The sequence below is a fragment of the Oncorhynchus clarkii genome, chromosome 10, assembly GCF_045791955.1.
Source record: "Oncorhynchus clarkii lewisi isolate Uvic-CL-2024 chromosome 10, UVic_Ocla_1.0, whole genome shotgun sequence".
NCBI classification, from domain to species: Eukaryota; Metazoa; Chordata; class Actinopteri; order Salmoniformes; family Salmonidae; genus Oncorhynchus; species Oncorhynchus clarkii.
The window spans coordinates 19,073,307-19,101,180 of NC_092156.1; the positions used below are offsets into that span (position 1 = coordinate 19,073,307).

General features: G+C 42.1%; 1 protein-coding gene across 1 annotated transcript; it reads left to right on the forward strand.

Annotated features, from left to right (window-relative positions):
• Positions 1 to 16,684: 16,684 nt before the first annotated feature.
• On the forward strand, positions 16,685 to 27,793 carry LOC139418095 (ubiquitin carboxyl-terminal hydrolase 2-like). Its single transcript, XM_071167274.1, has 12 exons — positions 16,685 to 17,361; positions 21,871 to 21,921; positions 22,124 to 22,247; positions 22,970 to 23,081; positions 23,350 to 23,460; positions 23,814 to 23,878; positions 23,965 to 24,068; positions 24,159 to 24,239; positions 24,543 to 24,621; positions 25,174 to 25,281; positions 25,841 to 25,961; positions 26,710 to 27,793. Exons 1-12 carry the CDS (start codon positions 17,203 to 17,205, stop codon positions 26,795 to 26,797), a joined length of 1,203 nt encoding a protein of 400 aa, XP_071023375.1. The 5' UTR covers positions 16,685 to 17,202; the 3' UTR covers positions 26,798 to 27,793.
• Positions 27,794 to 27,874: the final 81 nt, after the last annotated feature.

The window sequence follows — 27,874 nt, forward strand, 5'->3', positions numbered from 1 at the left end:
TGGAGAGCTCAGTGACTTTCAATGTGACACCGTCATATGATGCCACCTTTCCAACAAGTCAGTTCTTCAAATTTCTGCCCTGCTAGAGCTACACCGGTCAACTGTAAGTGCTGTTATTGTGAAGTGGAAACGTCTACGAGCAACAATGGCTCAGCCGCAAAGTGGTTGACCACACAAGCTCACAGAAAGGACCGCCAAGTTCTGAAGCATTTGAGTTTTCCTCAAAGAAGTTCATGAATTTATTACTGCTGAAGTGAAAGCCATCCTCTCTTGAGGAATGCTGCTTTTTAGTTAGCTTTGCGACAGTATCAAAAATAAATTTTGTATTGTTCTTATTTTCCTCAATTAAGTTGGAAAAATAGGATGATCGAGCAGCAGTAAGGGCTCTTCGATGCTGCACGGTACTGTCTTTCCAAGCTAGTCGGAAGACTTCCAGTTTGGTGTGGCGCCATTTCCGTTCCAATTTTCTGGAAGCTTGTTTCAGAGCTCGGGTATTTTCTGTATACCAGGGAGCTAGTTTCTTATGACAAATGTTTTTAAGGGGTGCAACTGCATCTAGGGTATTGCGCAAGGTTAAATTGAGTTCCTCAGTTAGGTGGTTAACTGATTTTTGTCCTCTGACGTCCTTGGGTAGGCAGAGGGAGTCTGGAAGGGCATCAAGGAATCTTTGGGTTGTCTGTGAATTTATAGCACGACTTTTGAGGCTCCTTGGTTGGGGTCTGAGCAGATTATTTGTTGCGTTTGCAAACATAATAAAATGGTGGTCCGATAGTCCAGGATTATGAGGAAAAACATTAAGATCCACAACATGTATTCCATGGGACAAAACTAGGTCCAGAGTATGACTGTGACAGTGAGTAGGTCCAGAGACATGTTGGACAAAACCCACTGAGTCGATGATGGCTCCGAAAGCCTTTTGGAGTGGGTCTGTAGACTTTTCCATGTGAATATTAAAATCACCAAAAATGTATGATCGCTGGATGAGTCGTTTTAAATCCAATACTGCGGGTAATGGAGTCGCCAATGACTAGGGTTTTCAATTTGTCAGAGGTAATGGTGGGAGGCTTAGGCGTCTCAGACCCCGTAACGGGAGGAGTAGAGACCAGAGAAGGCTCGGCCTCAGCCTCCAACTTGCTGCTTAATGGGGAAAACCGGTTGAAAGCTTCTATCGGCTGAATGAGCAACACCGGTTGAGCATTCCTACAGCATTTCCCTCCAGAAGCCATGAGAAAGTTGTCCGGCTGCGGGGACCGTGCGAGTTGATTTATACTAACGTTACTATCTGTACTTACTGGTGGCACAGACGCAGTTTCATACTTTCCTACACTGAAATGACCCTTGCCTAACGCTTGTGTCTGAAGGTGGGCTTGCAGCACAGTTATTCTCGCCGTAAGGCGATCATTCTCCTGTATATTATGAGTACAGCGACTGGAATTAGAAGGCATCATGTTAATGTACTACTTAGCTTCGGCTGTTGGAGGTCCTGACGAACCACGTCCAGATAAAGCGTCCGGAGTGAAAAAGTTGAATGAAAAAAAAAAAAGTTGAGTGAGGGAAAAACCAAAAATGTAAACATAATTAAAAAGTAAAAACTGTAAAGTTGTCAGGTAGCAAAGTAAGGTTAGCAACAAAACGCACAGCAACACGTAAACAAGTCTGCAGAATAATGGTCTGGGGCTGTTTTTCATGGTCCGGGCTAGGTCCGTTAGTTCCAGTGAAGGGAAATCTTAATTCTACAGCATACAATTAAATTCTAGACAATTCTGTGCTTCCAACTTTGTGGCAACAGTTTTGGGAAGGCCCTTTCCTGTTCCATACAGAAATGGTTTGTCAAGGTTGGTGTGGAAGATCTTGACTGACCTCAACCCCATCAAACACCTTTGGGATGAATTGGAACGCCGACTGTGAGCCTGGCCTAATCGCCCAACATCAGTGCCCGACCTCACTAATGCTCTTGCTGCTGAATGGAAGCAAGTCCCCGCAGCAATGTTCCAACATCTAGAAGAAAGCCTTCCCAGAAAAGGGGAGACCAACTCCATATTAATGCCCTTGATTTTGTAATGAGATGTTCAAAGAGCAGGTGTCCATATACTTTTGGACATATAGTGTATATTGAGTTCCCACTGTATGCTGCCTCTAAAATATCTTTGTCATTTAAAATCTGGGTGAGCCTTCAGCTTACCTTACGCAGAGAGATCTTTCCTGGAGTAAGTGATATTCTGATATTTGTAATGCTAATTGGTATTTTGACCAGCTCTGAAAAAGACCTGATGTGAAAAGAAAAAAAATCAGAATTGTGCTGCCTGTTTAAACGCAGCCAAAGTTTGTTTTGGTACCCTACAGTATATTGATGTGGTGAGGTGACATCAGTAGGGTAAGGACTGGCGTGTTCAGGGGGGTGGGGATGGGGGGGTGCGTGCGTAATCTTATGTACAGTGTGTGTGTGTGTGCATATACACATACACGTGTGTGTGCGTGCAATCGTGTGTGTGTGTGTTTGCATAGACGTACGCGCGTGTAATGTTCTGTACTCTGTGTGTGTGTGTGTGTGTGTGTGTGTGTGTGTGTGTGTGTGTGTGTGTGTGTGTGTGTGTGTGTGTGTGTGTGTGTGTGTGTGTGTGAGATCAAGGACCTCTCACTTACGACACATATCCATCCAATCCTTACCTGATTCATCAACAAACTACAAGTTACGTGGCTATGGCATTGGACTCTGCCCAGCACACACTTAATGACCAGGCCACCCAGCTATAAGCTGTAAACTGTACCTGTCTCCATGGAGGTCTGTATAGAGCTGTTAAGTTTACAAGGACAAATCAATGACAATTGCTGCTGTCCTCTGCACTTTTCTGTGGTAAACCTAGCTATATAGATAGATGTCAAGGCCAATGGGTTCTCCTAGGATGACGGCTTCTAGTCTAACTAGCAGGGCTCATTCATGGTTCCTGTGTGCACGTGTGCACGCATGCGTGTGACCGTTAACCTGCTCTTAATGTAAATGTCAACCTCTGACAGAACCCAGAGAGACCAGAGACTGGTGAGGTCCATATGGAATCTAGCATGTATGCAATGAACTAAGCACCTAAATGCTCTCGCTGTCTATCTTACCTTCTTGTACAAAAGCTGAAGGACATACACACATCCAGGTACTTTTTGCAGGTGCTGGAGTTATAGGTGAATTCATGAAAAATCTAAATGAAAATGCAGCACACTGCTACTCATGCTCCTAGGTTTCGACCCTTAGGTCTTCATCAGCCATGTATATCGGTATGGATTCCTGATGAAAAGCTAAGGGTCTCAGCAGTGTTATAATAAAATCAGCTGGGAGCATGAGCAGCAGTTTGCAGCATTTTCCTTTTTATTTTTCATGTCTTTCCTTCTTACAAGGAACAGTTTGTTTTTTTCTGGTGTTTACGTGGAAATGATTTGGAAACAGCTTTATTACCTCATGATTACCTGCTTAAATTCCTTTTGAATGTTGTGGGATTCAGTGAAAGAAGTATGAAATAAACCACTAGGTTTCAGGTAGTTTTCTCAATAAGCACCAGAAAGTAATTGATTCTCTCACTTTCTATATCGTCTTTTCTTTATCTCTGTCTTATCCTCTCTCGCCTTCCTCTCTGTCTTTCCCCTCTTTCTCTCCTCTCTCTCTCGCCTCTCTCTGTCTTTCCCCTCTTTCTCACCTCTCTCTCTCACCTCTCTCTGTCTTTCCCCTCTTTCTCTCCTCTCTCTCACCTCTCTCTGTGTTTCCCCTCTTTCTCTCCTCTCTCTCTCGCCTCTCTCTGTCTTTCCCTTCTTTCTCTCCTCTCTCTCTCACCTCTCTCTGTCTTTCCCCTCTTTCTCTCCTCTCTCTCTCGCCTCTCTTTCTGTCTTTCTACTCTTTCTCTCACCTCTCTCTCTGTCTTTTCCATCTTTTTCTCCTCTCTCTCTCGCCTCTCTTTCTGTCTTTCCACTCTTTCTCTCGCCTCTCTCTCTGTCTTTTCCCTCTTTCTCTCCTCTCTCTCTCGCCTCTCTCTGTCATTCCCCTCTTTCTCTCCTCTCTCTCTCGTCTCTCTCTGTCTTTCCCCTCTTTCTCTCCTCTCTCTCTCGCCTCTGTCTTTCCACTCTTTCTCTCACCTCTCTCTCTGTCTTTTCCCTCTTTCTCTCCTCTCTCTCTCGCCTCTCTCTGTCATTCCCCTCTTTCTCTCCTCTCTCTCTCACCTCTCTCTGTCTTTCCCCTCTTTCTCTCCTCTCTCTCTCGCCTCTCTTTCTGTCTTTCCCCTCTTTCTCTCCTCTCTCTCTCGCCTCTCTCTCTGTCTTTCCCCTCTTTCTCTCCTCTCTCTCTCGCCTCTCTCTCTGTCTTTTCCCTCTTTCTCTCCTCTCTCTCTCGCCTCTCTCTGTCATTCCCCTCTTTCTCTCCTCTCTCTCTCACCTCTCTCTGTCTTTCCCCTCTTTCTCTCCTCTCTCTCTCGCCTCTCTTTCTGTCTTTCCCCTCTTTCTCTCCTCTCTCTCTCGCCTCTCTCTCTGTCTTTCCCCTCTTTCTCTCCTCTCTCTCTCGCCTCTCTCTCTGTCTTTCCCCTCTTTCTCTCCTCTCTCTCTCTCTCTCTCACCTCTCTCTCTCGCCTCCCTCTCTCGCCTCCCTCTCTCTGTCTTTCCCCTCTTTCTCACCTCTCTCTCTCGCCTCTCTCTCTGTCTTTCCCCTCTTTCTCTCCTCTCTCTCGTCTCTCTCTCTCACCTCTCTCTCTGTCTTTACCCTCTTTCTCTCACCTCTCTCTCTGTCTTCCCCTCTTTCCCTCCTCTCTCTCTCGCCTCTCTTTCTGTCTTTCCACTCTTTCTCTCGCCTCTCTCTCTGTCTTTTCCCTCTTTCTCTCCTCTCTCTCTCGCCTCTCTCTGTCATTCCCCTCTTTCTCTCCTCTCTCTCTCGCCTCTCTCTGTCTTTCCCATCTTTCTCTCCTCTCTCTCTCACCTCTCTCTCTCGCCTCCCTCTCTCGCCTCCCTCTCTCTGTCTTTCCCCTCTTTCTCTCCTCTCTCTGCCTTTCCCCTCTTTCTCTCCTCTCTCTCTCGCCTCTCTCTCTGTCTTTCCCCTCTTTCTCTCCTCTCTCTCTCACCTCTCTCTCTCGCCTCCCTCTCTCGCCTCCCTCTCTCTGTCTTTCCCCTCTTTCTCACCTCTCTCTCTCGCCTCTCTCTCTCTGTCTTTCCCCTCTTTCTCTCCTCTCTCTCTCCTCTCTCTCTCGCCTCTCTCTCTCTGTCTTTCCCCTCTTTCTCACCTCTCTCTCTCGCCTCTCTCTCTCTGTCTTTCCCTCTTTCTCTCCTCTCTATTTCACTCGCTCTCTTTCACTCGCTCTCTCCATAAAGAAATTCAAGCAGAAAGATCATCAGAGACTATGTATTTCCACATTCTGTAAGTTGCACATTATATCATAAAGTCAAATTTAATAGTTTAAATGCATGAGGCGCCCAAAAGCCACCCTATTGGTTGGTAGTAAAGGCGCTGACATTCATCAACCAATCAGAACCCCAGGACCACAACCAGCTGATGATCCACCTTAAAGTATGGTATTGTGGGAGATGACTTTGTAGCAATAGGGGTGATTGACAGCAGGCTGGGAGCAGAGAGTAGAGTGTGGGGGGTGGGGATGATGTCAGAAGACTAGAGACCTTGTGATGAGGGACTGTGGGGCTGCTTCTCAATTGGCAACTTCTTCCCTAGATAGTGCTCTACTTCTGACCAGGGCCCATAGAGATCTGGTCAAAAGTAGTGCACTAAATACGGAATAGGGTGTCATTTGGGACGTAGTCTGTGATTATTATCAAATGTATTCTTCACAGTTCACCACAGGCCAGACTCTGGGTTACTGCTGAAAGCACAGGAATAGCACAGAGTACAACATGTTTTGGGTAAGCAGCAGGGCAGATCTTTTACACGCCGATCCACACATTCTACCATTCCAGTGTTTAATTGCTATATTGTAATTACTTCACCACCATGGCCTATTTATTGCCTTACCTCCCTTATCCTACCTCATTTGCACATGCTGTATATAGATTTTTCTTATTCTTATTATTGATTGTATGTGTGTTTATTCCATGTGTAACTCTGTGTTGCTGTATGTGTCAAACTGCCTTGCTTTATCTTAGCCAGGTCGCAATTGCAAATGAGAACTTGTTCTCAACTAGCCTACCTGGTTAAATAAAGGTGAAATAAAAAATTTATGAAGAGGAGTTGAAAAGATATCTCTTCAAGGTCTCGCCAGGGCATTTGTGATTGATGTTTAAGATCCGTTTGTTTGGTGGAAGTGGTGTTTATTCTGTATGTGTGTGTGTGTCTACAAGGTGAAAACCAGACTTGTCCTAGTTTAAGGCACAGGAATTACACAGACAGACAGTCAGATGTCTTGAAAGAAATGGCAAGAGAGAACAGAGGTGTTAAGGTGACACTTTGCTGAGTGATACACATAACTGCAATGTGTGTTTTCTTGTCCAGCACAATGACAGGTTTGCTTAGTAGGAATGCACATGTGATTTTCATGCACACACCACACACAAGGTCCCTGAAAAATATATACCACACTTTACTTAGTCAGCCATTGATTTGCAATTGTCTAGTACAAGGGTGTCAAGATCCAGAGGGCCATACTGAAAATGTGTTATATTTCCTCACAGTCCAAATTTGCAAAACATAGTAATCTATCCATTGTTTTTGGATTTTTTTCTCTGTAATTGATAGCGAGCTGGACAGAGTGAAGAGACTCAAATGGAGGTCCATCATCATGTCTACACTGTTTAAATTTGGTTTTGGTCATTGAGGTCGTTTTCCCCCAGAAATTTGTATATATTTATTTTTACACACACTGCTTGGCATCAACACGACATGGAGCAAGTCACATTTTATCGTATTACCAAACACTCTTGGATAATATCCCAACTTTAGCCCCAAACTGACCGGAAGACTTCAAAAAACCCACCACAAACAGACTGTTTAATAAATGTTTGCTATTTCCTCATAGAACATGATGTCATTTTGGCTCATTGGTTGAGCTGGCCAATCAGCGGTCTACTTGTATGACATTTTTTTAGGACCGGTAACTCAAGTTGAAGGCCAACAGGGGCAGTGCAGGTTACCTTTAGCAACTATTGTAAATTAGCGTTATAACTTCTTCTGTGTGTGATTTTAAAATAATCGGTTCAAGGACATACATTTGGTCTATTAGAGGCAATTATTGGTACCATGATTGTCTTCAAATTGTTTAGTTTTTTCCACTAACATTGCCCACGCAATTTTTCCATTCACTATAATGGGGAATCCTGTTTTCTGCTAACAATGCCTGCATTACCATGGTCAGCCTTGAACTTCCGTGGTTTCAATGAGAGGGGGTAGTCGGTCCACCCTAATTCAAACAGGCCCCATTTCAAAGGAAACAAGTGCTCATTAAGATCAGTTGTGGCCAATTAATGGGTGTGGCCAACACACCTCAACATACTTTACAAGATAGAGGGTGGAGTGTTTTCTGAACATTACTAAAGTTTTCTTGTGTTTTTTATGGAAAGTTCTCTGCTTGTTCTGAGAATGGAATTTAGAGGTTATTGATGTTAATGCGTACAATTAGATGTTTTTTTACATTCCCAGAATATTGCCAAGATCTGATATAAGAGAACCTTACATTCTCTGAACGTTTTGAGAACATTGCTTAAGTCACTGTTCCCAGAATGTAGTTAAAATATGACATTAAATAGAACCACATGGGAACTTGTGTGGAATGTTCTGTGGAAGTACTGAAATTCACACAGAAGAAGGCTGTTTCTTAACGTTCTCGGAACAATTTCAGAATGACTTTAAATGGAACCACAATGAAACATGCTGAGTTACTGAAATTCCCACATAAGAACTTTGTTTGACTCAGTACCGGTACCCCTGTATATAGCCTCGTTATTTTATTTTTGCTCATTTCTTTTTTACTTTTGTTTATTTAGTAAATATTTCCTTAGCTCTTCTTTTTCTTAAAACGGCATTTTTGGTTAAGGGCTTGTAATTAAGCATTTCACAGTAAGATCTACACCTGTTGTATTTGGCGCATGTGACAAATACAATTTGATTTGATATGTTTCTTAACGTTCTCTGAACTATTTGAGAACTTTTCCAATGTGAAACAAGTTGGAGAACGTAAATGTAAACATGTTTCAACTTTTAGGAAACGTTCTGTTAAAGTTTTTTTTGTGAAGTTCCTTAAATGTTCTGAAAATGTTCCAAAGCCAAGCAACTGTCCTGCAGCATTCCTAGAAAGTTGTGGGAAGGTTGTATGCAAAATAACCATAGGACAACCACCCTCACACCATGCTCTAATAAAAATATGGTTCTTAGAATGTTATGTGCTTGCTTGGCTATTTCGATCATATTGTAGTTAAAAGTAATATTTCATAGAAATCAGGAAACACTGGACAGTTACTTTTTTTATGGAATTGTTGAGACGAAAACACACTTGGATGTGTATATACACACACACACACACACATTTCTTGTTAGTAGGTGAACAAGCACTATGAGGACAAAGACACACACACTCACACAGTGATGCAGGCACTAGTTTGTTCCTAGAGTTTGTTGTGGACACACAGGTCTATTCCATGGCAGTCTGAGAAACCCTGCTCTTAAATCTCTCTCTCGCTCTCTTGCTCTCTCTCTGTCGCTCTCCACCCACTCCACACTCTCATTCATCTCTTTTCCCTTTCATTCATTTCCTCCCTACTTTATTCGCCCCCTCTAGCTCGCTCTCTCTCCCTCTCTGTCCATCCACCTCTCTGGGCAACAGTCCAGATGTGGAGTCCATCCAGCACAATGGGTCACATGCCTCCATGACTGTGCCCCCCTATTAGCATTTGTTAAGAGCTTAATGCTCTAACACCACGTGTGTGTGTGTGTGTGTGTGTGTGTGTGTGTGTGTGTGTGTGTGTGTGTGTGTGTGTGTGTGTGTGTGTGTGTGTGTGTGTGTGTGTGTGTGTGTGTGTGCGCGTGTGCGCGCGCGCGTGTGTGTCTGTGTGTGTGTGTGTGTGTGTGTGTGTGTGTGCGCGCGCTGCACTTTAAACCCCATTCATGTTATGTAACTATTAATAGCCGGCCAGCAGCAGCTGACAAGACTTTTACCGGCGTAATTGAGGCCAGAATCCCTTCAGATTTCCTCTCTGAGTCAAAGGTATACTTCGGCCCCCTACCATATTTAGTAGCATATACACCAGTACCACCAGAACAGCTACCTACCTATATTATGCATTTTAACAAGGGCTTCAAGCACCCCAAAAATCAGAGAGGGCACAGTACTTGAGGATGGCTGGGGGAGGTGGGTCTGATGTTAAATACTGTTGAAGTAATATGGCTACAGGTTCATCTGCCTCACCTAAAGCCCATTCTTGTAGGAAACTGCTATAGACCACCAAGTGCTAACAGTCAGTATCTGGATAATATGTGTGAAATGCTTGATAATGTACAGTACCCGTCAAAAGTTTTGACACACCTACTCAATCCAGGGTTTTTCTTTATTTTTACTATTTTTTACATTTTCAAATTAAGTTGAAGACCTCAAAAATATGAAATAACACATATGGATCATGTAGTAACCAAAAAAGTGTTAAACAACTCCAAATATATTTTATATTTGAGATTCTTCAAAGTAGCCACCCTTTGCCTTGATGACAGCTTTGCACACTCTTGGTATTCTTTCAACCAGCTTCATGAGGTAGTCATCTGGAATGCATTTCAATTAACAGGTGTGCCTTGTTGAAAGTGAATTTGTGGAATTTCTTTCCTTAATGCGTTTGAACCAATCAGTTGTGTTGCGACAAGGTAGGGTTGGTATACAGAAGATAGCCCTATTTGGTAAAAGACAGAGTCTATATAATCGCAAAAACCATTAGGCGCAATGATGAAACTGGCTCTCATGAAGACCACCACAGGAAAGGCCCAGAGTTACATCTGCTGCAGCCCAAATAAATTCTTTACGGAGTTCAAGTAACAGACACATCTTAAAATCAACTGTTCAGATGAGACTGCGTGAATCAGGCCTTCATGGTCGAATTGCTACAAAGAAACCACTACTAAAGGTCAGCAATAAGAAGACAAAAATAAATGGCGCCGACAGATAGGGCTGCCGTGCTTCTATCTCTTAAGAGATTTTGCGGTATTTTTTTGTTGTTGAGTGTGTTATTTCTTACATTATTAGCCCAGAATTGTTTTTGGGTTATTAAATACAGCCGGGAAGAACTTTTGGATATATTTTGATTTGTTTAACACTTTTTTTGGTTACTACATGATTCCATATGTGTTATTTCATAGTTTTGATGTCTTCACTATTATTCTACAATGTAGAAAATAGTACAAATAAAGAAAAACCCAGGAATGAGTAGGTGTGTCCAAACTTTTGACTGGTACTGTACATATAAGTAACAGTATAGCTTCCGTCCCTCTCCCCGCCCCTACCTGGGCTCGAATCAGGGACCCTCTACACACATCGACAACAGCCACCCTCGAAGCATCGCTATCCATCACTTCACAAAACCCACGGTCCTTGCAGAGCAAGGGGAACAACTATTTCAAGGTCTCAGAGCGAGTGACGTCACCGCTTGCAACGCTATTAGCGCGCACCCTGCTAACTAGCTAGCCATTTCACATTGGTTACATATACATACACATATAAATACACACATATATATATATATATATATATATATATATATATACGTCTTTAAAAAAATATATTTTCTTGTATTACTTTCTAACCCTACCACCCCTCTAATTGGAGTAAACTAGTGAACAACAATGCTTAGGCTTCTACTTCCAGCTTATACATACAGTTGAAGTCTGAAGTTTACATACACCTTAGCCAAATACATTTAAACTCAGTTTTTCACAATTCCTCACATTTAAGCCTAGTAAAAATTCCCTGCCTTAGGTCAGTTAGGATCACCACTTTATTTTAAGAATGTGAAATGTCAGAATTTTAGTAGAGAGAATTATTTTTTTCAGCTTTTATTTCTTTCATCACATTCCCAGTTGGTCAGAAGTTTACATACACGCAATTAGTATTTGGTAGCATTGCCTTTAAATTGTTGAACTTGTGTCAAACGTTTTGAGTAGCCTTCCACAAGCTTCCCACAATAAGTTTGGGGAATTTTGTCCCATTCCTCCTGACAGAGTTGGTGTAACTGAGTCAGGTTTGTAGGCCTCCTTGCTCGCGCACGCTTTTTCAGTTCTGCCAACAAATTTTCTATAGGATTGAGATCAGGGCTTTGTGATGGCCCCTCCAATATCTTGACTTTGTTGTCCTTAAGCTATTTTGCCACGACTTTGGAAGTATGCTTGGGGTCATTGTCCATTTGGAAGACCCATTTGCAACCAAGCTTTAACTTCCTTACTGATGTCTTGAGATGTTGCTTCAATTTATCCACATAATAGATGCCAGCTATTTTGTGAAGTGCACCTGTCTCTCCTGCAGCAAAGCACCCCCACAACATGATGCTGCCACCCCCGTGCATCACTGTTGGGATGAAGTTCTTCGGCTTGCAAGCCTCCCCCTTTTTCTTCCAAACATAACAATGGTCATTATGGCCAAACAGTTTTATTTTTGTTTCATCAGACCAGAGGACATTTCTCCAAAAAGTACGATCTTTGTCCCCATGTGATGTTGCAAACCATAGTCTGGCTTTTTTCATGGGGGTTTTGGAGCAGTGGCTTCTTCCTTGCTGAGCAGCCTTTCAGGTTATGTCGATATAGGACTCGTTTTACTGTGGATATAGATACTTTTGTACCCGTTTCCTCCAGCATCTTCACAAGGTCCTTTGTTGTTGTTCTGGGATTGATTTGCACTTTTTGCACCAAAGTACGTTAATCTCTAGGAGATAGAATGTGTCTCCTTCCTGAGCAGGATGTTTATACTTGCGTACTATTGTTTGTACAGATGAACGTGGTACTTTCAGGCATTTGGAAATTGCTCCCAACGACTTGTCGAGGTCTACAATTTTTTTTCTGAGGTCTTGGCTGCTTTCTTTTGATTTTCCCATGATGTCAAGCAAAGAGGCCCTGAGTTTGAAGGTAGTCCTTGAAATACATCCACGGGTACACCTCCAATTGACTCAAATGATATCAATTAGCCTATAAGAAGCTTCTAAAGCCATGACCTAATTTTCTGGAATTTTCCAAGCTGTTTAAAGGCACAGTCATTTTAGTGTATGTAAACTTCTGACCCACTGGAATTATGACACGGTGAATTATGAGTGAAATAATCTGTCTGTAAACAATTGTTGGAAAAATTACTTGTGTCATGCTCAAAGTTGATGTCCTAACCGACTTTCCAAAACTATAGTTTGTTAACAAGAAATTTGTGGAGTGGTTGAAAAACGTTTTAATGACTCCAACCTAACTGTATTGTAACGGTTTTCTTCCGTCGAAGGAGAGGAGGACCAAAATGCAGCGTGGTTATAATTCATGGTTTTTAATAAGAGAAACTAAACATGAACACAATTACAAAAACAACAAACGTGGCAAAAAACCAAAACAGTCCTATCTGGTGCATAAACACAAAGACAGGAAACAACCACCCACAAACCCCAACACAAAACAAGCTACCTAAATATGGTTCCCAATCAGAGACAATGACTAACATCTGCCTCTGATTGAGAAACATATCAGGCCATACATAGAAACGGACAAACTAGACACACAACATAGAATGCCCACCCAGCTCACGTCCTGACCAACTCTAAAACAAGGAAAACACAAAAGAACTATGGTCAGAACGTGACATGTATGTAAACTTCTTACTTCAACTGTAGTATATACATTTTATGGACACAGTCTATTTTACAATAGTTCTATTTTGTTTGTTTTTACTCCTGTCCTTCCTCTACCCTCAACCTCTCCCATCTATTTCTGATGTCCATCCGGTTCTATTTGCCATATCTTTCACACTGTGCTCTTTCACTAAAGTTCTGAACCTATATACGTTTTTTTGGACACAGTATGTTTTACATTGGTTATCTTGTTGTTATTAGTTATTAGTCCCAACCTTCAGCTCCATTCAACCCCTCCCCTCTATCTCTTAACACCGTCCATATTGGATTTCTATTTGCCATATATTTTTCAACTGTGCTGTGATGTTTCACAAAAGTTCTGAACCTTTCTAAAGCTAAAAGTATTATTATTTTATTGATTGACTGAATATGACTTTTCAGATCACCCAGTGACTTAGAAATGTACTTACAGTATGTACAGAAATAATGTACAGTAATGTATTAAACAGTATAATGATGTACTGGATCCATTGATTCTTGAAGAATATATCTTAGAAATGCCTCATGAACTACATTTCTCCAGCACTCAGCTTTATAGCAAACCAAGTGGCGAGGCTGGCCATTTAGTGTTTTTATTTTTTTATAATTTTATTTTTACAGAGTGGACCTCCTCCCTGTCTGTCGGTAGAGGAATTAGCCTGCAGCTATGGCTGGTGTACACAGAGTCCAATGGTCTATTTTACATTCCTATTGGTTTGACTTGAGATGTACTTTACCGGAGTCAGGTTCATAAATGATGAAGTGGATGGCGCCGAGGTAATGTTGCAGCCAGAGAGCAAGGACAGCGGGACAGAGTTTCGCTTTCATACTGTACTTTCAGGCTCATTCCAAGGTTAACTATGTCTATTCTGGCTGTGGCGTTTGCATAGACTCAATGAGTTAGCTCTGTCTATATTTCTGTCCTGAAAACAACGTAGCTGTGAGAGACCCTCTATATCAGGGATCATCAACTAGATTCAGCCGTGGGCCAATTTTTTTTCTTGAGCGGATGGTCGGGAGGCAGGAACATAATTACATATCATTTGTAGACTGCAAATTAACAGTGCTGAAGCCCAAACAGATCTAATATTTGACTGAAATAAGAATTTCAAACCTTGCTTACATTTGTATACAATCAAGTGTCTCTCTATTATGTGTGGGAATACTTGGAAATATATTTCCAATATCACTTGGAGCTGATTTCCTGGTTTTCTTTTTACAGTCATATGTCCGGCATCGAACACTATATCGGCATTGCCTGGATCTTTCATTTAAAGACCCTTGCTCCCTTCGGTCTCAACGTAGAGTTTGATCTGAAGCCAATCTTGTGAGGATTGTGTTTTTGCTATCCATTGTAAATAATGTTTGTAGGCCTATGTAGCCAAATTGTATTTATGATCGTATGTTATCCGTTCATGATTTTTTATGTGTTCTATTTATATCTGTAAATCAAACAATTAAATCAAGCCACAGCCAGCCATGATTACAAACACCTGTGTGTTCTTCAATAATCACTCATAATCACGTCAGCTGTGTGTGCGTGTCCGACTATCTGTGTGCACATCTGTGCTGTGTTCACTAAATGCCAGCCGAGTGTGTGTGTGTGTATTGGGAGCTATTTTAGGGTCCCCCAGAGCAGTCTGAGTCACTGCAGTGGTCGCGGTGACGTCACTGTTTGTCTACTGTCTAGGGCTTATCCTCCTGATTCTGTTAGTATGGAGACATTACACTGGACACAGAGAGGTGAAGCCATGCTATCTCTCTGTTTCCTTCCCTCCCTTTCTCTCTCTCTCTCTCTCTCTCTCTCTCTTGCGCTCTCTTTTTCTATCTTTCTCTCTCTCTCTCTTTCTCTCTAAGATAATATGCAGCATATTTTCTGGAGATGTGTCAAGGGAGACTGTCAGCACTCTAAACAAAACGTATCTGCGCCCAATGTAGGGTATGAGTACTTTGCTATAGCTTGTAGAATGTTTCTCTGTTTTCGTGATCATTGATCATTGATAGTGCTTTGAAGAAAGAGCTTGCTCCGAAACGCATCAGCAATAAATATCAGTGAAGGGAATTAGGCCGCCGTTCTGAACCTTCCTTCTCAATATCAATTTTACATTCCTAGGACTGATCACCCTGCAGAGGTCCAGACAAATGTTGAAATCTTCTGGCTCGATAGGTACCCCTAGCTAGCCGCATAGACTCTGGTCAAAAGTAGTGCACTAGGCCTTTATAGGGAATTAGGTACCATTTCGGTCGCACCCTATATGTTTTCCTCAGCTGGTTGGTAAAGTTGTGATCTTCCACTTCTGGCAGGGGGCCAGGAATGTTGCTGGTAATAGCTCTGCCATCCATCCCCTTCCCCCTATCTAGCCCATCCTTGTTGAATTTTTCCCTTTCTTGAAGCTTCAAACAGGTTGAACAGTCGCGGCAGTGAAGGAATATTAGGCATGCATGACTGCGCCGTTGCGTCCCAAATGGCACCCTAATCCCTATGGGACCTGGTTAAAAGTAGTGCACTATATATGGAATATGATGCCATTTGGAACTTCTGTGTTACACATCTCTGATGTACACAGAGACCTCACTGATAGGGAGGGAGTTTATGGCATAGGCCTGAACTATGTAGAGGTGCTAAGATCACATTTAGAAAAAAAATTACACATTTAGAAAAAAAGGTGCCATCTAAAACCAAAAAAGGGTTATTTGGCTGTCCCCATAGGAGAACCCTTTGAAGAACCCCTTTTGGTTCCAGGTAGAACTGTTTTTGGTTCCATGTAGAACCCTTTCCACAGAGGGTTCTCCTATGAACCTCTTTGGAACACTGAGTATATAGGTAATCGTCTGCCCTCTTGCCTGCTAGTAAACACAGTTTCTCCTAGTTCTTATATAATAACATTTCACAAGAGGAATGCACTTATTCACAGTTCTGTGCTGCTTATGTAATGACATGAAGAAAATATAAACTTAGCTTAAGATTGGTGGGCAGAGTGCTCTGTTTTTTGGCTGTTGTGTTTTGAGAGTGGATGTATTACTTTTGTTGTTTAAAAAGGCTTCAGAAGTTTGTAATTTCCACTTAGAAATGTCAGACTTGATTTTCCATTCCGAAAAATGTATCAACCCCTACAAAAATGTCCATTTAATAATTCACATTTCCTGTTGCTGCAGGATTATTTTCCTGTTGTAGCAAACTGGATCAAATTAAGATCCTACATCTAAATCTGCTGGCATAATAAAATTGTCTGTCACTTGAAGGAAGATTAATCCAGGGAAAGGGTTTGATTGGGTAATGTGTTGCATTGCTCTTACTATATGCCAGGATAGTGTTTAATAGTGCCTCACCATACCAAAACATTTGGCAACGAAAAATGAAAACAAGCTTTCTTATTGGTCGGATTTAGGTAAGTCCCTCCCTGTTTCGGGCTATTTGCTTCCTATTGGATGTGACCCAGTTTTGTCATTCATTCACAATATTCTAGAGAATCACATGGCAATGCTTGAGGCTAGACCAATTGTTGCTTTAGCTTGCTAAATTTGCAAGCAACAACATGTCGGATGTTATTGACTTTTGATTTACTTAATGCCATAAGCATGACATAATGTTGTCATACTATGTAATATCGGTTTTACTTATACGGTCATTACACTGTTATTAGGCATTATGTGGTCAAGCTAAATTCACCTGTCAAGATGGAAGAAACCAACGCTGTATGGCAAAGTATTAAAATGGATGGATGGGTAGATTGTTCTATAGCCTACAGAAACAGACAGACACAGACAGATCGTGCTTTTCCATATATGGACCTTATTTTCCACCACCCTGTCCCCTACCCTCCTCTCAGGCCTCCTCCTTCTTCCCCCCACCCCCTCTCCCATTTCATCATCGTCCTCTGTGAATGTTGAGAAGGTCTTGTCCTCTGCAGTTTGACGTCTCTCTCAACCACTGCTCTCAACAAGCATGAGACACTTCGTGACGTCTAGAGAGTCTGAGGGGGCGTGTGCACATTGTAGTAAAACGAAAGTGCACACCGACTCGATTATTCTTCAACCCACACTTGGAGAGGTGGAATCACATAAAACCGAATCGGTCTCAGTCAGCAGGCAGTGAGTGATATTCCAGATTGAGTTGCGGGTCTGTTATTCTAGTGAACAAGGTGTCTGCTATATTGTTGTTGTTTTTACTGCACATCGCAACTATTTATCACCAGAGCCTGTTTTATGTCTAATTATGTGTTTCAAGGGATTCGAATTGAAAACCGTGTCATCTCAATCAGAAAAAATATATAAAAAAATAGGGGGGAGATCAACAACGTCACGCAGGACTACTGTTTCAGTCACAGTAAACAACTTTTAACCATCGCCACCGCAAATTGATTGTAGGTCTGTAGTCTGCTATTACACCGCCGCTACACCGCCATCATGCCTAGTCTGCGACAGTCTTACACCGTGACGGTGCCGGAGGAGTCACCGGCATCCGCTTTCCCCTTCCTAAAGACGGACCTGCGCAGGAAGAGTCCTCCAATGTCGCGGTCATTGTTGATGTCCACATTTGTGGGTCTGCTTATCAATCAAGCCAAGGTGAGTGCGCCTATTCGGTCTGCAAGCAAAGGGATATTCAGGTAGTCCATGCACTACAGATGTGGTGGAGTGCCCATGCCGTAAATTGTATGGGCACTTCAAATCGATCACACTGTCAGTCGATTTAGCCAATTATGGGCCGATTTGATATTGACAATAACTTGGATAGATTTGTTTTAATTTACAGGAGACATTCCCACCCAAAAATAAGCCCAGTAAAGGATAATGTTGGCAGCTAAACGTACTTACATAATAATGCCATTTATAATCTGTGAGCAACAGATTAAATGTGTTATGAAATTGCTTTTAGAGATTGAGGATTTTTAAACTGTTCCTTCCATGTTGGAACTTGGAATCTTGTCGGTTCCGTGGCGTTAATAGTTATTGCTTTTCCAAAGCTAAAGTCAAGTAATTTTAAGTGATGCACCTGTAGGTTGAATAGGCAGGCCTACAAATGATTTCGACACCCGTTATAATATAATATAATTACAATGTGTGGTGGAATGATGTCACCATACTCAGGCCAATTTAGGCTCAGGTAATTTATGTTGTTGCTTTGTGTACTAAGGTGGATCTAAATAGGGTATGACGGTATAGGAATCGTTTCAATCCAATAGGAAAAGTTTTCACATTGTGTTCAATGCATCGGGCATTTGAAAACCGCGGAGCGCTCAAGCCAGCTGCCTGTTTGTCACGGTACTCGTACTGTAACCTCGCACAGTTGATTTGGTTACGTAATCCGGCTTTCAGCAGTTTTGCTATGAGCGTTCTCTACCCGGAGGAGTGTGTGCACTGCTGGCCATAATGCATATAATTTAGGCGTACCTCCAGCTGTTCTTTTCTGGCCCTGAATGTAGGCTACGCTTTACAGTACAGGAAATTTGTGAGGATACTGATTCATATGTGCCTTTACCTCCAATGTGACATGCAGACTATAGTCTATTGTAGAGAGAATAATTAGGCCTAAAGAAAAAACATCACCTGATGTAGCATTGCCTATTTAAACAACACTGAAATCGTTCTTGAAAAATATATATGTTTAAATATATCTAGGCGTAAATGTATTATAAAATGTAAGGCCTGTATAATATGCCACGACATAAGCAGGCAGGAGATCAACATCAGCGGTTGTATTTATCAAGTGTCTGAGAGTATAATTGCTGATTTAGGATCAGTTTAGACTTTAAGATCATAATGAATTAGATTACATGAACCTGATCCTAGATCAACTGTGAGACGTTTTGAGAATATGGGCCCAGGAATCCTTACATGAACCCTGAGTAAATGACAGGATGGCCCCTAGTGGACAAACCAAAGGCTCACAGTGCTTTATAGCTGTTTAGCATTCCTTCTATCAGGCAAGTTCTCAACACAAAACCTCACAATGAAACACCATTCATAATCATTGCCCTCAGTGACGGCTTGTCCTTGAAAGTATACACTTGATAAAGAGCAGTGTTTTACATCACAATGTTCCCTGGTTGATAGAGGAAAGCCCTGTCAGCACTTGTGGGCGAAGATAGCCTGATTTGTCGATTGTTGCATAACCACAACACACATTAAGAACACTGTTAGCACTATTTGCCCTGTGTCACACTAACAATTAGGGCGTGACATTGTGTAATGATGTTTGAGCGAACACCAAGATAAGGAATATCAGCTTTTATCGCCAGGAAAGTCTCACCATATCTGATGTACAGTACGCTGTGGGTGATAGGGCACATGGATTCTCAGAATGGGCAGAGGGCCTAAATATATGGATGTCCTTTACGGGGAGAGCAGAATGTTCCTCAGTCAGGACTGTCACCGATAACCATTGAATAACGGTAACACAACATTATCACCGCTTCAACAACATCAATGGTTGTAATACATTATCACTGCTTTATCCACCACAGTTTTGGTCTCACTGGTATGAGCTGTACAGTCAGCCTACAGTGTGTCTGCTGGGTGGTGCTACAGTATGAAGCGAGGTGTGTTTGTATGTGTGCATGTGTGTCCCAGTCACAAGTTGTTTGCCTGTGACCAGTCCTGCACAGTAAGGCTGGAACACAATGTTCTCCCCACTCTCATACTTTCAATCTGTGCCAACCAATGGAATGACTTCCTCCCCAATGGAATTACTTCCTCCATTGGCCGTCAGCCAATCAGGGCCCTTATTGTTGGACCCACCTCCATGTCCCGAGTGAGCCACATGCCGACAGAGCCCATTCTCCACAGGCCTCTCCTTAGTAATCACTGTACTAGTGTCCCAGTGTCCTGGCTCCGGTGCTATTTGTACCCAGATTGTGAGAAACTGGCCTGTGCATGCTGCTCAAGCCATATGCTCTGTTTCAGAGCTAACAATGCAGTGTGGACCCAGACACACCCTCTGATTGGCCATGTGCAGCAGCGCAGTCTCTACTCAGTACTCACACTCCAGCTCAATTAGAGTTTGACCTCTAGAGACAAGGTCTATACTGCGCTGACAATGAAAAGTGAACTATGAGAAGTATGAGGCATTTGGTACCTGTCTGGTTGTGAGAAGTGGCATTGTGGTGCTATGTACTGTACAGTATGTGGAGGGGTTTGGTCTGGGACGGAATAGTCACTGACTCATGTTTCAGACTTAATTCACAGTGTGCATGTCTATGGCATGTGTGGACATGTGCCTGACTGTTTGTGCTTGCTTGACTATCTCTCTCTCTCTGTGTGTGTGTGTGTGTTTGTGTGTGTGTACCTGCTTTTAGGCCTGTATGTGCCTGACTGTTAGTGCTTGCTTGACTATCTCTCTCTGTGTGTGTGTGTGTGTGTGTGTGTGTGTGTGTGTGTGTGTGTGTGTGTGTGTGTGTGTGTGTGTGTGTGTGTGTGTGTGTGTGTGTGTGTGTGTGTGTGTGTGTGTGCGTGCGTGCGTGCGTGTGTGCGTGCGTGTACCTGCTTTTAGGCCTGTGTGTGCGCTTGACTATTGTGTGTATGTTTGTACCTGCATGTACATGTGATACCACCCCAGTCTTGTCAGCTGTGGCGTCAGGTGGGTGCTACCAGTTTAGGTGTTTCATTCGTCAGCAGATGTACAGTACTGATGATGCGTGGCTTCCCTCCCCACATGTTACACTGTCACCAAACCCCCCACCCTAATCTGGACTAGCCTACATAGAACACTAGATGCATGTGTAATATTAATATGTAACTTCCAAGACTTTCCGTTCCCCAGAAATGTCCCTGTACAGCAACGTGTATTACAGGGACACTGTATAGAGTAAGTTACATGTAGCAGTAAGCTTGGAAAAGCAGTATTATCCATTAAACCTGCTTAACCCTGCACTGGTTTAAACCAGTATTCAATACTAAATGAACACATTATCCCTTTAACACCAAGAAAAAAATAGCAGAATTTTTTGTTGCAGAATATATGTATTTGGCCTCAGTGTAGGCCATAAATTAATAATTTATGTTCGCGTGACTTAAACTTTGATATATAATGCATCGGAAATATCTTAACCAGCCTGTTGAGTTGCCTAATTAGAGTAAACACATTTTGTATTGGAATTTGCATAGACTTTTTAAATAATAAAAAAAAAAAATGATACATTAATTTATGTTATGACTGCTTAATTTACTTATAATGGAAGATAGGCTTAGTTATATAAGGACTGATATAAAATATTAAGAAAATATGATACATTTGTGTGTCAAAATTATGTTTTAGAGGTCACCAACAAATGGTGGTAAATGAGGTTCGGTTTTGCTCACATTCCTTTCCTTGAATGTGTGTTGGAAAAAATATGGGAGTCCGATAATGAAAACCACATGATTTTACTAAATGGCATTGGTTGAGATGATCAAGTATGACAAACAATACCATAGTATTACCATAGTATTGCTATTAGTATCTGTCCTGAACAACAATAGCAATATGGAAGAGATCCGGATATAATTGATCTTTGCCCTGGTTCTAATGCAGGCCTGATAGGTCAGGTTTTGTTCTTTCAGTTGTTGAGCCACAGATGGTGGTTATTTGTGTTTTGGTCATGACAAGCAGTGTCCCTCACCCAACGTCTCGCAACGACACAAAGCACACCACTCATGACGTAGCTACCACGTGTGTACTCTGACCTTAAGGCAACGATACACTCTGATCATCAAAAACCTTTCAGACAAGGTCACACCACTCCAGTGAACATCCAACCAGAACCACGGGAAGTAGGGGTGCTGAGGGTGCTGCAGCACCCCCTGAAAAAGGGGGAATAAAAAAATATATATTAATAAAAACATTTATTTAAAAAAAATAATAATAATTGCAGTCTGTAGCATGGCAATTTTTTTGTTTTTTGTTGAACATTTTATTTTTCACTAAAGTAGTGCACTGGTCCTTTACCAGTCCTGAATTAGTGGACCGATATAGCCATCTGTAGCGCAGGCAATACAATGGTATGTGTTTGTCCCTTTAAGTTGACATGTATCAGGGACTGAGTGAAGAGGGATTTCTGCCTTGCTCTAACCTGTGTCTCCCTGTCTTTGTCTCAACAGAACTCCAAGAGTCCTCAAGGCCTAGTGGGACTGAGAAACCTCGGCAACACAGTGAGTAAACCGTTACATCCGCCACTAACACAAGTCTGTTTTTACACTGTGCTTATGTCTGGTTTGTAGCAGATCTGATGTCCACTCTTTGGAATATCTATCCCTGTCACTGAAAAGTGTGCACTTCTAGTCTTAATAAATATTCTCTCCTTTTTCTCTCTCTCTGTCTCCCCCTTCTCTCACCTACTATTTTCTGGTGTAGTGTTTCATGAACTCGATCCTGCAGTGTCTGAGCAACACTCCTGACCTGAGGGACTACTGTCTGAGGAACACACACCGCACCGAACTCAACAACAACTGCAGAGCCAAGGCTGCTCTCATGGAGGGTAAGACACTACTGCTCCAACTGGTTGCACTTTACTTAAGCCTGCAGGTATAATGCATTATTAGAATGACATTAGAAGGAGGGAAAATGAATTCTGGAAAATTTGACAGTGGACCAGTGCTGAAAAAAAGAAAAGGACAAAATGGTGTAAAAAAAAGCACTAATCATGTTTATGCAACATAATAATCATCCTAAGAATATTTACAGAACCACCTAAGGGTCACTATAATACTGACCTCTAATTCGTAACAACCTGTATGCTTAAAACGTACACAAATTGTGTCTTAAGTTGATTTGAAACATATAGGAGCTATTCTGTGCATGTACACACACAAACACATACGCACTGATCCCCAGACAGGGTTTGGAGATGGTGAACAGTAACAGTAGTTCTGTCTACTACCTGATTGATATTCTTCACATGGCTCCTCTCCCCTGCAATGTGACCTCTGCTTAACAGTACAATGACTAAAAGTGGTCTCATTTTCTTTCCTCTCTCTGTCTGTCTCTGCCACGCTCTGTCTCTCTCTCTCTCTGTCTCTCTCTCTGTCTCTCTCTCTCTCTCTGTCTCTCTCTCTCTCTCTCTCTCTCTCTCTGTCTCTCTCTCTCTCTCTCTCTCTCTCTCTGTCTCTCTCTCTGTCTCTCTCTCTCTCTCTCTCTCTCTCTCTCTCTCTCTCTCTCTCTCCCTCTCTCCCTCTCTATCCCTCTGTCTTTCTCTAACAGAGTTTGCCAAACTCACTCAGACCCTATGGACGTCAGTCAGCAGCGAGGCAATCAGTCCCTCAGACTTCAAGACCCAGATCCAGAGATATGCGCCCAAATTTGTGGGATACAAGTAAGTCTATTCAGAAAAGGGCTGTGGTCTGATCTAGTAATTCTATTTCTATGGCCATAAATGTGCTGGGAGAAAGCGAGTTCATTTAATGTGAACTTTCTTAACTATTAAAAATGTCACCGTACTTTCTCACCCCTCTCTCTAGCTCTCTCTCTCCATAAGGCATTAATGTAGACACATATTTTATATTCATTTCTCATTTTGTGGCTGTGGTTGAAATAATAAGCTTTTGAAAGTAAACATCTCTCTTTCTCTCTCTCTCCTCCAGTCAGCAGGATGCTCAGGAGTTCTTGCATTTCCTATTGGACGGCCTCCACAACGAGGTCAACAGGGTCACAGTGCGGCCCAGGCTCCCGTCCGAGGACATTGACCACTTGCCGTAAGTCTCACCTCCCGTAGCACCAACCCAGGAGCATGTTAATTAGTTTGAATCGTTTTGAAACAGAAAACGACAATTAGCATTTCTTAGTCTGTTTTCTTCTGCTTGGTGCCTCATGAACACGACCTTGACATGTTCTCCTAGGATTAGACATGCCTAGACATGCCTCATGATATTCAGGCTGTTAACTGCCTTTGTAATGAGTCATGTTTTATAGTTGTTGTTTTTTTAACAAGACCTTGGTACCTCAGATTAAAGTCCCCTGGGATCTGTATTGGAGAGGAGTGTGTCTGTTCTAGAGGAGCTTGTTTGAATGTAAACATATGTGGGATCTGTGTTTGTCGCCTCCACAGTGACAATGAGAAAGGGAAGAGAATGTGGAACAAATATCTAGAGAGAGAGGACAGCAAAGTGGTTGGTAAGTGTCTGAGTGACTGAGAACAAGTGTGTATACTAAAGTGTGATTTTCATTGTGTGTAATAGTGTATCTGTTTCTCTGTATAGATCTGTTTGTGGGCCAGCTGAAGAGCTCTCTGACCTGCAGTGAGTGTGGTTACTGCTCCACTGTGTTCGATCCATTCTGGGACTTGTCACTACCCATCGCTAAGGTCAGTGTACACACTCACATGCACACTCACATGCAGGCACTCACACACAGTGAAAAAGCTGTGCCTAACTGAGGGTGTTTGCGTCCACAGAAAGGTTCAGGGGAGGTAAGTCTGACAGACTGCATGCGACTCTTCACTAAAGAAGACGTACTGGATGGAGATGAGAAACCGGTAAGGTGCTATTGGTGTGTGTCTGTGTCTGTCTGTTATTTGAGTTTTTGGTATTAAAAATAATTTTCCTGTGTATTTGAGTATTTTCAAATGCACAGCCCAACAAGTAATTGTATTTGAGTATTTGAATGCTTATTTTTAAAAACCAAATAGTCGACCAAATTGTATTTAAGAGAATTTTCAAATACTATTTTCAAATAACTGTTTTAAACTCATGGGTATTTGTGTATTGTGTATTTGAGTCAGTGTATTTTAATGTTTCAAATTCTTTCCAAGTTAATTTCCAAATACATCCTCCTCCAGACATGCTACAGGTGTAAAACCAGGCGGAAATGCACTAAGAAGTTCACCATCCAGAAGTTCCCTCAAATCCTTGTGCTTCGTATCCTTTCCATTACTTCATATTAGTGTCCCCATCACTGGTTCTCCCAACAATTAAGTTACTTCCAATCTAGTAGTAATAAGTGTAGTAGTAATAGTTTTACTAATAGTAATAGTTGTTATGGTAATAGTTTTAGTAATAGTTGATGTTGTATAACCTTATAGAAGTAGAAGAGTAGCAATAACACTATAACCAAATACATAGCTAGAATGAACTGTCATTTTCAAGGAACTTTGGAGCCAAAGTCGTTGAAATTTTATATATTTCAAAAAGTGTATTAAAAGTTTATGGTTCTGGCTTCTGGGGTTAACCTATGTAGTCCGCTGCCCTATGAAAGCCAGGTAGAGAATTGCATTATAGCAATGCTACAACGCTATCAATATATATCAATATCTAGATATGGTACTATGCTATCAATAGCTATGCTACCAATATCAATGCTATCAATAGCTATACTACTATTATATCAATAGCCATTTATGCCACTATGCATTCAATAGCTCTATGCTTCAGCTGTCCATGTGCTTGTCCTTGACCGAGCCCCTGTCCCAGACCTCAAGCGCTTCTCAGAGAACCGTGTTCGAACTAGTAAGCTCTCCACCTACGTCAACTTCCCCCTCAAAGAGCTGGACATGAGAGAATTTTGCTCTGAGAACAGCAGTAAGTAGTACACACACACACTCAACAAACACGCACTCTGTCTCCTGCTACTTTGATATTGTATTGGTTTTCTTTTTAGAAGTGCTTTCAGGGCCATTTCTGAAGAGTCTTGTACAGATATGACGTTTATTGACTGGCCTGATATAAGTACTGACTGGATCATCTGGCTTCATTGAACTCAGGACGCACACACACACTACCGCCCAGTTGAACTGACTTGCTTTGTGGGCTCCTGCTACATGTCATGGACATATGGGCTACATAAAGCCTGGCAGTCTGGTCATATGGATGACATATGCAATGAGCCTATTAGGCCTGTGTCTGGGTCTGATGGTTGATGTTTGAGCCTTGCTCTGTGGACTGCATACAGTATACTATATCTTTATACAGGAGCCCAGCCTTGCTTTGTGTACAGTCTAGATAACCCATCCTCTTTATAAATCAGGCTTAAAACATACATTGTTTTTCAATGATGTTAGGGGACTGTTGAAACTGAATGCATTGGTGATGTCAATGACATAACACTCATCTTTGTCTCTCTCTCTCTCTCTCTGTGTAGTGAATACAGTGTATAATCTCTATGCCGTGTCCAACCACTCTGGGAATACGCTGGGTGGCCACTACACAGCCTACTGCAGGAACCCAGCCCTTGGAGAGTGGTACAGCTACAATGACTCTAGGTATGTAATGATACCATGATGTCATATACATCCTCATAATACCACTAGGAGTAGTTTGCTACTATATCATAGTTAATGGCTCTGTTTTCTGTTTGTTTGTTTTCTGTTTGCTTGTCTCTATGTGTGTATATCACTAAGCTGAGTATACAAAACATTACAAACACTTTCCTGATATTGAGTTGGACCCCCTTTTGCCCTCAGAACAGCCTCTATACGCAAGGTGTCAAAAGCGTTCCACAGGAATGCTGGCCCATGTTGACTCCACTGCTTCCCACAGTTGTGTCAAGTTGGCTGGGTGTCCTTTGGGTGATGGACCAATCTTGAAACACAAGGGGAAACTGTTGAGCATGAAATACCCAGCAGCATTGCAGTTCTTGACACACAAACCAGTGTGCCTGGCACCTACTACCATACCCTGTTCAAAGGCACTTAAATATTTTTGTCTTGCCCATTCCCCCTCTGAATAGCACTAATACACAATCCATGTCTCAATTGTCTCCAGGCTTAACAATCCTTGTTTAACTTGTCTCCTCCCCTTTATCTATGCTGATTTTAAGTGGATTTAACAGATGTATTCAATAAGGGATCATAGCTTTCACCTGGATTCACCTGGTCAGTCTATGTCATGGAAAGAGCAGGTGTTCCTAATGTTTTGTACACTCGGTGATTATTTCTATATATGTGGGTTTGTCTGTATTTCTATAACAATGCTCTGATTAACACACACCTGTTCTCTGTGTCCTTACAGGGTGAGCTCCATGTCATCCAGCCAGGTCCGCAGCAGTGATGCCTACGTGCTCTTCTATGAGCTGGCCTCCTCTCATTCACGCCTCTGAAGCTATATGTCATGGACATATGGGCTACATAAAGCCTGGCAGTCTGGTCATATGGATGACATATGCAATGAGCCTATTAGGCCTGTGTCTGGGTCTGATGGTTGATGTTTGAGCCTTGTTCTGTGGACTGCATACAGTATACTATATGTTTATGCAGGAGCCCTTGGCACTATGGATTTAGCTTCAGCACATAGGCTGCACTGTACTGCCAGGATACAGAGATTGAGTTGTGGTTCAACCATCTTCCGGGGACATTGGGAAGAGCATTGGGACAATGGGAAGGCCCTTTCCAGCTAAAAACATGTCCTTTGAATATCATTGAAAGTCCCGGTGACGTGTGTGTGTGTGTGTGTGTGTGTGTGTGTGTGTGTGTGTGTGTGTGTGTGTGTGTGTGTGTGTGTGTGTGTGTGTGTGTGTGTGTGTGTGTGTGTGTGTGTGTGTGTGTGTGTGTGTGTGTGTGTGTGTGTGTGTGTGTGTGTGTGTGTGTGTGTGTGTGGTCACCATTCAGACGGTGAAGATGCCTCTCTATGCACTACAACGAGGACTGTATGACCCCACGCCGGAGTTGTCATTCGTTTCAAGGTCACCACTGAGACATGAAAGACTTTATCACTCCGACCTTCCGTTCTGTAAATTATTCTATTTAAATTAAATGTCATCATATCTGTGACTTTGGAGATGGGATGACTCTCTAGCACCATCTGTTGGTGTGCTGTGGTTGTAGGTTTTTGCACAACCTCATCTTCCTCCCGTTTCAATAGGACTGTGTGTGTGTGCCTGCTGTGTGCATGTGTGAAAGAGAGAGAGAGAGAGAGCGGTCCCTCTCCAACTTCAAACTAGTCGTGGAGATATCATGCCATTGCAAAACGAGATTGAGAGAAACTACATCTCTAGCTATGTTTTGTATGACTAAACGCGTATTTTTGTATTTATAAAACAACATGGTGAATGTAACTGTACTGTTGTTCTAATCATTAAAATATCACTATTTTTCAAGTTTCAAGTATTATTGTCATGTGCACAAGTATTGTGAAATGCCATTCTTGTAAGCTCTTTCCCCACAATAGTATTATAAAA

What these genes read in the sequence shown, in the direction of transcription:
- LOC139418095 (XM_071167274.1), top strand. Translation starts at nt 17,203, where the DNA reads ATGCCTAGTCTGCGACAGTCTTACACCGTGACGGTGCCGGAGGAGTCA. An exon ending in TGCTTATCAATCAAGCCAAG is followed by an intron (nt 17,362 to 21,870) that starts GTGAGTGCGCCT and finishes TTGTCTCAACAG; the next exon opens with AACTCCAAGAGTCCTCAAGG. An exon ending in AGAGGACAGCAAAGTGGTTG is followed by an intron (nt 23,879 to 23,964) that starts GTAAGTGTCTGA and finishes TTCTCTGTATAG; the next exon opens with ATCTGTTTGTGGGCCAGCTG.